The 11,603-nt window shown below is 36.0% G+C and overlaps 1 protein-coding gene across 1 annotated transcript; it reads left to right on the top strand.

Moving 5' to 3' along the window:
- Window positions 1-8,443: 8,443 nt before the first annotated feature.
- Window positions 8,444-9,975, top strand: LOC147764872 (uncharacterized). Its single transcript, XM_087000991.1, has one exon. The coding sequence runs from the start codon at window positions 9,067-9,069 to the stop codon at window positions 9,775-9,777; it is 711 nt and encodes a 236-aa protein (XP_086857117.1). The 5' UTR covers window positions 8,444-9,066; the 3' UTR covers window positions 9,778-9,975.
- Window positions 9,976-11,603: the final 1,628 nt, after the last annotated feature.

The following is an 11,603-nucleotide window of genomic DNA, read 5'->3' as shown; positions in this document are numbered from 1 at the left end:
CCGAACCCAGGCTGTACAAGCTATTTTCAAGCTTCATGCCCTCAGTTTAAAAACAAGGAAGCAAGGTTCATGTGCACTTCTACCAGGTTCATGCAATGTGTTATCGCGCAGCATGATAAAGAAATGCAATATTTTGTTATTTTTACAAAATTGCAAATTAAGTGCAAATTGTTAAAGGGTATTCGATAAGACGTTCATGGATATATTGAAAAACTTTCCATTTCGTTTGCACAGTGATGTGAAAAATAAATTTCAGCAGGATTAGAAGTTTGAATATTTTGATCGTTTCCAATTTTCTCAAAATTACACTTCCATAGATAAAGACAGACAAGTAACTGGCGTGCCGATATCTCTTCATTAAAGTCCAGCAATTATATCATTGCCACCAACCCACCCATTCAAGTAATTCCTCAAGCTGGTTTATTTCAGTCGACCTATTTCGTATTCCTTTGCTACTGCTCTTTATTTACACCAGATGTCCTGAACTGGAAATATCGAAGTGAGGATGTTAAATAAATTCATCTTGATAGAAAAAACAACACGCTTATTATTTATCAGTGATCAACAAAACAATTGCTTAAATATACAACTGGTTGGTATATGTAACAACATATGACTTATCTGAATTGCAGGGAAGGCAAAGCTTGTGTTGTGTTTTTAACCCACCCAAATTAAGGTTGGAAATTGTTGGTTCTGAAATTAGATGTTTTCTTGTCTTTTTGTCCCTATTTAACTTCCCTAATTCTATTGTTTCGAAATCCTGGCTCCTGCCAATTGCAAAGTGGAGTATTTAACAGTTGAGATAAACTCAGTCAAAGTGCGACTGCATGTCGTTAGCTGTGAAACCGAGTTAATGCAATTTAGAACTGGGCTGAAAAAGGACAGTACTATAAGCGATTGACAGATACATTTATAACAACGTGCGAAACTGCATTCTGGGTCATTTACTGGTCATTGTTAATGGAACATAAGCCTAGTGAAGAAAAAATTAGACTCTAAAATTTTCATGTGATTTTTGTATGAAGTTGAACCCTAGAAATGCTCCGTATCGCCGGAAACATATTAACTTACTATACTGCTTTAATTTGCAACCAAAGCTGTTACTTAGTTTCTTTTTTCAAGAGAAGTATACACTTCACAGACTGACTAATTTCTATTTAGCTCTTCAGATTTTTCATGATTTTCTGAAAACTATGATAATGTTTCCTCGATATAAATGTAAAGACCGCAAATAATTTGATTTTCACAAAAATGTATGGCGACATGTCGTGTACATCTTAATGTTGCTTCTCATTTTTATTTTAATGTAACAATGAAACCTATGAAATGAAACTCAAACATTTAGACAAACAAGCACCCTTGACACAATTTATCTGCGGCGCAGCCAAGCGGGTCTATATGTCGTATGTTATTCCTTCCTTTTTTTCGCAGATTAGCAATTTTTGCCGATGGTTGTATTAGGTTCAGGGGAGAGATGAAAATATCAGAAAGCATGTTTGTGAAACAAACCACTGACTAATTCTTTATTAATGGAATAAAATGCAAAAACAGTCAGTATCGGGGATCTCGGGGCCTAGAAACAATACATGTGCTTTATCAAAGTATCAGGATAATAAAACAAAAGGTCTGGAACTTCTCCTTTCATTGGCATTTATTTGAACCCTTTTGAAGGTAAAAGGTAAAATGCTGTCATTGATTAAGTCATATTTGGACCAGAAAATCACGCACCGTTGTAGAACAAAAGTTGGTTTATTGTTTTATTATCATCAATATTTATTATCATTATTTTAGAAGAAAGAGAACGGAGCTTTAGGTACGAATAAATGGAAGAGCAATGGCCACGGAACTGTCATGGCATGGAAAACGGTGAAATCAATGGAATCAAATCCGCCATCAGTGTGCCGACTTCGACCTCGGGTCGGATACATACTATCGATTTTTCTCGGCAATAAAAATGCACTTGTCTTCAATCATTCGAGGATGAAACCAGGCTTTATAACTCCATAGCATTACTTTTGTTTTATTATCCTGATACTTTGATGAATTTTAAGTAATGAAATGGACCTCTCGATAACCCGATAACGTGTCTGCCACTTTAGTCTGGATTCCTCGAAGCGAGGCCTTATGCACGGATTCTACTTTTAAAATCTGCATGACCATTAACGTAAAATGATTGTGCGAATCGCAATGTCCTCTGAGAGCGCTGAAAATATGAGAAATTTAATCTACATGTACGTATCAGCGCGCCGAGGTATTTGCAAACCAAATCAGAGCATCATGTATAAAAAAGGATCTTCCATGAGTGCTTGTTCATATAAATTGATGCTTTTTATTTTACAATATGGAATTTCTTTAGTAAAACGTTTTGATACGTATTTCTGTGGTATATCCAGGTATGAATGAAAGCTAAAGATTGAAATAAAAGGTGGGGAAAGGGAATTGATTACAGCCCATAATGACACCGTGTATCCAACTACTAATATGAGAAAAATCACTTTCTGTACTTCGCCCCGCTGTAGTGTTAATGGAATTGCCATACATATCCTTGTCATTAGCCTTTTCTCATTTCCACAACCAGACCTGTGCCGTCAGAACACGAGACAACTGGTTATAAAGGTTTTGCATTTACCTCCGAATACCATTAAAGAACCGTCTACTATCACATTTTCTCAATTTGAATCATATTTTCATGAAAATTTTAGCATCAAATAACGATACTAATTATTTGGATGTTATTGAAATGTAGTATTTTGCATTCCTCTCTCTCTCTCTTTCTCTCGACAAAACTATACTGTTCGCATATTGTATCATATGATAGATACTGGTCACATTCTTTTTGCTAATACTTTAAGTAAAATTATGCAGCAACTAATGCAAAATAATTATAATAATAATAATAAAACTGATAACAAAATGTAAAACAGCGCTTCTACTTTGTACGAATCGTCAGACCATTTTTGAAAGCGACCAAGTAATAGATAATTGTCATTTATGTTTTCATTTTATCATGGGACCCACAAACGTATTTCTTGGACATAGGGTCAAAAGTCTGACAGGTGGACGTGACTGTTTCAACGTGTTAATTGAATGTGCCAGTGTGTTAGCGGTGACCAATAGTTTGTAAATCCCCTTTCTGTTTATGCCTTATCGCGTGTTGAGCACAATACGACTACGAGTGATAATTATGAGACATGAACCTGATCAAATGGTTAAGGAAGGTGTAATCTTTCTTCTTTTGCTAATTTGCTGATTAATTCTAAAATAATATCTTAAGTAACGGTGTACGAAAAATTCTAATGCTGCTGTTTTTGTTGATTTTTATTCTGGAAGAAAGGATTCTGAGATTCTGATACGACTATTGTACATGAACGCAATTTAAACGCTTGGCTACCCGAGTAGCAAATTACACCATTTATGTCTCCTTGATCTAAACCGACTTAAATAATATGACATACTTATTAAAACAATACGTGTAGGACAAAATCAAGTATGATATTCGAAATTTGGCCGATGTCGGTCGCATTTATTGAAGGTCCCTCTGATAAAAGAAGTGAAGCAGTTTAGTGATAAACATTGAATAATTTTAAGTTATGATATTTACGTAATGTGTACGCCTGAAAAATCTACAATTAATATATTATTTCCAAACAAATAGTGCAAACATTTCAATTTGTGGAGCTGCAAAGAGGCATATGGATATTTAGGACTATAGCAAAAAAAAAAAAAAAATGAAACGTCGGTTAGGTATGAAAAACCACTCCTTTGCTAAGTCGCTCCTTGGGTTTCGTACTAATTTTCCTTGCAAAAAATAATCAACGCTTTAAATTTCCTAACCATCTACAGCGCCACAGCCACAAACAGTTCGCTCCCAGATCGATTACCCAGTTCTGTATACGAGTTGATTGATGTGTAAAATGAATAGACCGGTTTCCATGGTGATCATTTACCCACGAGAGAGGGCCAGCGTGAATTACCATTTATTTAACTGACAGCTAATCTTATTTAAGGAACTTATGAAATTCATGAAGGCAGAGCACCTTCACCAGTCGATAATTCATCGGGCTTTTGATGCGGTGTTCCCAGTCAATGATAAGCTAAGGAATATACAAATGAACTGCTAAGATAAACAAAAGACGAAATATCCAAGTCTTGGCTTCGTGAAAAGGACCATCAATGCCTCTTCAATTTAGCTTTTTTCTGTGTGCAAGAATAACCAACATTGGGTTGCCCTTAAAAACTGAGATGGTGATAAGGAAAGACTAACGGTACATTTTATATTCTACACAAAAAAGTGTCCAGTCGAGCACATCTGCCGCTACTCTTTACAACACGGACGAGAAGAAAAACCGGAAAATAATTTTTAAAAATCTCCTTTTGATAAAACACATTCACATCGAGAAGTGATGTCAGTTTGCGGCAACCTAGTAGAAAGAAAATCCAAAGTGTTGAAATGGAGAGCAAAAATTTTGTGAACTATCTTCCAAAAATACAATATTATAAATGGAAAAATTTTGAAATGTTATAGTATCTACCTTAAAAAATCTAGAGAAAGGGTGGTTTGTTGGTCTGAGAGTATGATTCTCGCTTAGGTGCGAGAGATCTAGGTTTCAACTCCCGGACGAGCCCAATATTTTGTATAGAAAGCAAATCGGTAAGATCAACACTTTTACTTTTAACCATCAAGCACATGTAAAGAAATAACAGTCCGTCACTTATTAGGATTTCTAAGAAACTGTTTCTCTTCGCTGTAGCGTTATGTTTACTTTGCCATAAGTGCTTAGATTATCTTTATTATCTTAAGACATCTAACACTATCAAAAACAGGAAAAAGTCGTAAGATTTACGGCCTCGTTCATGACCTTTAGATATATATATTCTATACCGTTTTAAACAATAAAGCAAGCAGCCCTGAATTGCGGTTGGTGAGCTCAATGTAGTAGGCATCAGCGTGTGGTTTCAGTAAATCGTTGCCGTTTTCTAAGGGAACGATGACTGGCACTTGTTTAATTTTCACTACTGAAGAAAGAAAATATACCTTGTGTTCCGGAAGAGTAGTTGTCCTCATCAAAGGCAATTTCCAAGGACTGTTTTTTGTCGCCCACGTCTCTTCCTGCTTTCCTAGATCCGCCACTGCTCGTGTCTATGTATATGTCAGTAAAATATTTAATAACTACATTGCAATCAGCCTAAATTTCCGAGCACAAATGGTAAAGTTTCTTTCCATATCATCCAGGTATGCGGAAAACAGTCTCCAGTTGATTGAAGTACACATTCATAACAATTGCCATCTTAACAGGCTTTAATCAAATTTGAAAATAGCTGCACTGCCGAGAGGCCTGCAGTTATATATATCTCCATGTAGAATTATACCATGATATTCCATCTGAGAAACAAAGTATAAATAAACGTAAAAATTATATTAATCAAAGTGAAGTAAGAGAAAGAAGCGGAGTCTGTCGCATGTGTTTTCTACTGATACTTACATAGTTAGACAAAAGACATTTTAATTGAAGGGAGCCTCAGTGGTAGTTAAATTGAAAACATGCAGTACGTATGCTATTTTCAGATGCGTATTTCGGATGGTGAAGATGAAGTATTCTTCCGTAGAGGAAAAGGACTTTCGATCACCTCACATATCGATGTAATAATACGATATAATCGTTTATTTATTTAAAGTTTAAAATCCACCAAAATATTCCGTAGACATATAGAGAGACATTATACTTTAAATACCAGTTATGAAGAGATAAAAAAAATTAAAAGAAGAAAAAAGATTGTGGTTCTTGATAAAAACGCAGGCTTTTGTGGTACATAACCAATTTCGAGTGAGCTCATCAATAATGAAAATTATCACACACACACACACACACACACACACACACACACACACACACACGGGCGCGCGCTGAACGCAATCAGGTATTGAATAAATCCATACCAGCCCTGCAGTAAAAAGTTGAAGTGGGGTGTGTGCGATTTTTGCTGCAGATGAAGGACAACAACCATAGATACTGCCAAACCATAAGACTTAGACTTTTATGCTCTGTATGTATGTATGCGCAGGTGGAAGAATGAGTTAGTGTGCCCATAGGTAAGAAAGAGCTTACCTTGCGGGGCGCCCTCTTACCCTAACAGACATCACCAGTTCGAGTGGGGATTACCCACGCATAATCTCCGCATAACGTGACCCTGCAAGCGATGAACCGTCTTCAATTCAAGTAAAAGTTGACAAGAATCAGGCATCCCGTGATAAAAAACCAAACGCGTAATGAGAAAACACTTCCCTTTTATTACTGTGTCAGTGCGGAAAGGATTAATGTCTTGAATCATTGGCAGACTGTTTGCAGTGTTATAACTAACCGCTTTTCACGCTTCCAGTCTTCAGGACTAAATTAAGAAAGCTGTCATAACTTCAAAATGATATACTTATGTTGTCGCAGAGCACGAATCTATCATGGTCAAACCAGGTTCTATCATGGAATGGCTGAAATTTCTTCATTTTTTATTTTTTAAAGCAAGGAGCCATGTCCTACTTAAATGAAATTGAAAATTTAATGTTAAATAAATCAGTGTGTTCAAATTACTCTTTACTTCCTTTTGATTAACATATAATATCGTTAATATAAGATAAGCAGACTTCCGCCTGTTAATCGATTAAATGTACTAAAACAAAAACTACAATCTTTCCTTTGTCATTGAATTTAGAAAATATCTGTAAAAAATACCAACGATCTGATCACTTCTCTAAAACTTTTTTCTAGTGCAAATTAAATCAAACATTTTCCCAGTCGCTTGGTGCGTTCTTTTTAAGTTAGCAGAGCGTCACAAACACGCCCGGATGTCAAGTCAGCACGTTAACATATGGCACATGATTATCGTTTTAATTATCGACGAGATGAATAATGCAACTTCTCTCATTCGCCCAGGTCCAGGTTAGCATAATTGAATTATTCTATTGATCAAGTTCGAATCTTATCATTAATCCGACTTCTTTTTGAAATATGTTGACTTCTCATATTGCAAATTAATTAATTCCAGTTTCTGAATTGGCAATAAATATGGATAGTCAAAATCTTAAGACATTGCATAAATTAGATAAGTTACATACTCTGTCCACCAAAAAATCAAATAGAAGTAACTTGTTTGTTGGTCTCCTTTAGGTATATGATATCTTTTTTAGACGCCAACCAATTTAAAGCATTTCTTTTAAAAATCAGCTTAAAATTCCACAATGCAAAAGTAAGCCGTAATCTCCCGGGCAGAGTTAATCAAATGCCTCCAATTCCTCACTCAATTCTGCATCTCGTCAATCACAATCATCGTCTGAAACTTCTTCTTGCAAAATAATTTAATATTTGATTAAGTGTTTAATCACACGTCTTCGCCAGATGTCACCTTTGACAAATACAATCCTCGAGGACTCTTCAATTTCTTGTCTTCGGGGCCTTGATCAGGCTTTGAGCTTTGTCGTGGTAAATTCCTGATCAATCAGAGCCTTAATGCGATTTTGCATTGGATGGTCTCGCGGCTGCTTCAGTTGCCTACTTTTTCTGACTCGCTGCACTTTGCCAAATTTCAATTTCAATCATAAACCCAACACGAAATAGACGCACTGCAAAAGGATTGTACGTCACGTTGGCTATTCATATCAGAAGTTAGAGATTAGAAACCGTGTTTATGTCATCATTATGGATATACTTTTACACATACAGCGATTTAAGCTGGTTATTCAACGACAGGGAACTCGCCATGAATAATAACACTTGTCAAGCGCCGTGTCATAATTCTCGATTCATTAATTTCTTAATACGCTTTTCCAAGGCAAGATCTTCCGGGCTGCCAAGCACATACGGGGTCACTGACGACAAATTACTTTGCTTAGGCCAAGCCAAATTAACTACTGTGTCACTTCGCTGTTGTCCTATCATGTCCTTCTATCTACTACGGTGGTCTTAGCAAACCATCAAGGAAATGTAAAATAAAAAGACAACGGCATTAAAGACAGCATCTATAAGTTTGAAAAGCACGATCAGCAACACCTAGCCTGTTTAAAGAGAAAAAAGTCCAATCCATCTATCCCTTCGTTGGCTTTTTTTTTTTTTTTTTTTTTGTAAAAAGATAAACATCACTTTAAGGACGTTGTTCTGTTTTCTACGGATTAAAAATTGAAAAGGATGTGAAAGTTGTTATTCATATCAATGTGAGGAAATATTTTTGAGATTGATTTTCGCAACCACGTCAGTTGATCTCAGCCGGACACTTACCTCACTTTTGTATTACTAGTTCTGCATGTAATTAGGCATAAGTTAGTTAAAAAAAACAATAAGATAAATAAATAAATAAATAAATACGTGAATCGTGCTCTTATTTGTTCCGGTATTTCTATTTCATTCTTAGTACTAAAACCTGTATAATTTTCACACTTTTTGGGTGTCATCAACATGAGTGTGCTAAAATTTCAAGGGGTAATCGAAAAGTTAACGTTAATCAAAACATGGTGTCTTGAAGCGCTGCCATAAAGTTTCTCGCCTGTTAAACAACCGATTGATGTGGGATAGCCCCTCCTCCTGGGCCCAAGCTCCTCAAAACGGCTTTACTTGTATTGATCTCACAATTCACTAAATGGGATTAGATATAAAACTGCATTCGGTGCCGCGTTGATCAGTATCAAACGCGATTTGCTCAGAGATACAGGAAAATAATCAGAAGATTATGTTTTGATTGGTCGAGCTGAAGGAATTAACAAGCCATCCTTGCAACTTTTCGAGAACGCTCTTGGTCTGGCCTATGTCTTTTAAAACTTTTAGCGTCAGTATCTACATGCGAAAGTTGGTAACCTGGATATAAGTTTTAAAAGTTTTTTGACATAGTGTCAGGAGCAATTATTGAGACTTGGATTACTGAACTTCCACTTAAATAAGGCCATAAAGGGAAAAGTAGAGCGCACGGACGATTTTGTATACAGAGTTATTTCTAGTGTTCAAAAAAGGGGATTATTTTCTGAATACAAACATCTCAAAAGACCAGTGGTGCGTCAGCTTTTTTTCATTACACCTATTGCTAGTCATGTCAGGAGAAGGTGGGCAAGATTGTCCCTTCCCACTTTTAGATGGGCAGCATTGTCCAGTTTTATCAACAGGTGATGGTGGTGATCTGCACCTGGAGGATGACGGCCACTTCCCAAGGAAAAGACAACATATTGATTGTGTCAATGATGATTACGATGACCACGTAGTCTCCGCTGATCATATTCTTGAGGACGTTTGCCAAAGTGACGACAGTGCCTCTTCAAAATCTTCCAAGAAAGAGAACGAGGACCAGATTGATGTTGAAGACCAAGAAGCCCAGACTAGAGAGAATGGCGGCAATTTTAAGATGAAGACACCAAGGAAGGGGAAGGAGCAAAAGTATATACGATTAAGTATAAACGCACGTGAGCGACGGCGCATGCATGATCTCAATGATGCATTAGATGAGCTACGATCAGTCATACCTTATGCTCACGGGCCATCAGTTCGAAAATTGTCCAAGATTGCTACGTTACTGTTGGCTAAAAACTACATACTGATGCAAGCCAACGCTTTGGAGGAAATGCGTCGAATGCTGATCTTTCTAAATCAAACGCCACCGCCGTTCCCGACGTTGACGTACGACACGTACTTGCCATACGGCACGTCGCACGCTCAAATGTCCACCACTCGCCGAACGTCACCGCCAAAGACTGAGATAAGCCGTTCGGGAAAACTGGTTTTCTCTGGACCATCATCAAAATCATAACCTAACGAACTTGGAAATACACTCTATTATAGAGCATGGTCCGTGCACATTAACGCAAGCCAGGCGAAAATGGTAAAGGATGTGCGTTATCTTCGGGATAGCTATATATTTTGCCTACTTCTGTATTTTTGTCATGATAGTTTAATAATCAGAATTATGTTAATATGTAACAAGGCTTTAATTTCAGTAGCAGCTATAATTTGGCCCTTTTTCCATATATATATATATATATATATATATATATATATATATATATATATATATATATATATATATATATATGGGTAGACAATAGCCCTTGCCCACGATTTCTCTTGTTAAACTTAACTTTGCTTAAAAGAGTGTTACACGTGTGTGTGTGTGTGTGTGTGTGCGTGGGTGCGTGCGTGCGTGCGTGCGTGCGTGTGTGTGTGTGTGTGTGATCAAAATGTAAGAAGTGTTTTATAAGTAAACATTTAAGATATAAAAAGACAAAAACATAATAAGGTAAGACTGTACAAAAAAGTGAGAAAATCTGTCATTATAATTAAAGATAACATAGGGAAATACTTACATTGCTGTTTTAAAACTTGTCAGTACTGAACATGGAAACAGTTATCACATTTATAAAAGTAGGATGTGAACGGGAAAAATATTAAAATTACGATTTAGGTGTTTTAAGGGTTCCATTATGATTGCTTTTATTAAAATACGAGTATACTTTGCAACACAGAAGAAATTTTCCCGATAAAACAGCACATACAGTAGCAGGGATATAAATATGTGTAAGTGGCTTTAGTAATTTTCTAACTGTCATGATATAAGTAGGAAGAAATAGTTTTCAGTAAGAACAAAGTAACCCTAACCTTAGAATTTGCACAATTATTTTATGTGATAGATATAAAGATATTTTAATTTTTTATTAGAAGAATACATATTTTCAAAGTCTTACTAAATGTTACCATTATTAAGACATCCATTCATAAGCTTTTCTGTTAGGAAATATCATCGCACCTGACGTCAACCCAATTTGGTTAACTTGGACGTAAGAGGTATGAAGTAATTTTTTAAGTTGCATATTCTGAGCTCAGTTATACTATATAGTTCTATTCGATTTTAACGCAGTAAGATCTTATTTCTGTATCCAGTTTACTTATATAAAATAGCTCCAGGGACGCCGTTTATGTTCCCGAAATGTGATAAATGTAGATAAGGCTCCACGTTTTGGTAGAAAAGAGATCGATATATCTAATATGTTTTGGTGTATTCTTAAACAAGACACAGATGTAAATTCCACTTACATTTAGCTTATTGTCTTCTCTGTTTCTTGTCTTGTGTTTCTTAAACCGACACTAACTGGGAGGTAATTATGTTACGCACAGTAAGTCTTTTTCTAAATCTATTCGCGCGGGCAAAAAATATATGTACAAAATCCTTAGTATTTACGATGGCGCATGTAATTGAACTAATTAATATCGATATTGCACTTTATAATTTTACAAAAAAAGTCTAGCCTTACTAAAAGTATACCCATTTGTTCATTTGAATAACAAAGAAGCCAAAAATACATGGTTTAACTGTTATAATGAAGACGTTCAAGTCCCATTCGTGGACAATTATGATTCACTTTCCCTTCGATTTCGGTGCTAAGAAGCATAGTTGCAGATCTGATCAAATTTACTGGTCTAATCCCTGAGGGATATTGGATTGAGATGGAATAACAAATCGAATCTCAGTTAAAAGTTACCCTGCTTTAAAAACGTCGCTTCTTGTTGTTTGAATGCACTAATGTAATTTTCCCCGAAGTGCTTTTTTTGTCTCTGTTTCGAAGTCTAGCTCGGACATCG

The sequence above is a fragment of the Lingula anatina genome, chromosome 1, assembly GCF_051362555.1.
Source record: "Lingula anatina isolate TDL-2025a chromosome 1, LinAna3.0, whole genome shotgun sequence".
Lineage (NCBI taxonomy): Eukaryota > Metazoa > Brachiopoda > Lingulata > Lingulida > Lingulidae > Lingula > Lingula anatina.
The sequence above is the reverse complement of the archived record's forward strand: the minus strand, read 5'-3'. Positions and strand labels throughout refer to the sequence as shown.

What these genes read in the sequence shown, in the direction of transcription:
- LOC147764872 (XM_087000991.1), top strand. Translation starts at nt 9,067, where the DNA reads ATGTCAGGAGAAGGTGGGCAAGATTGTCCCTTCCCACTTTTAGATGGG.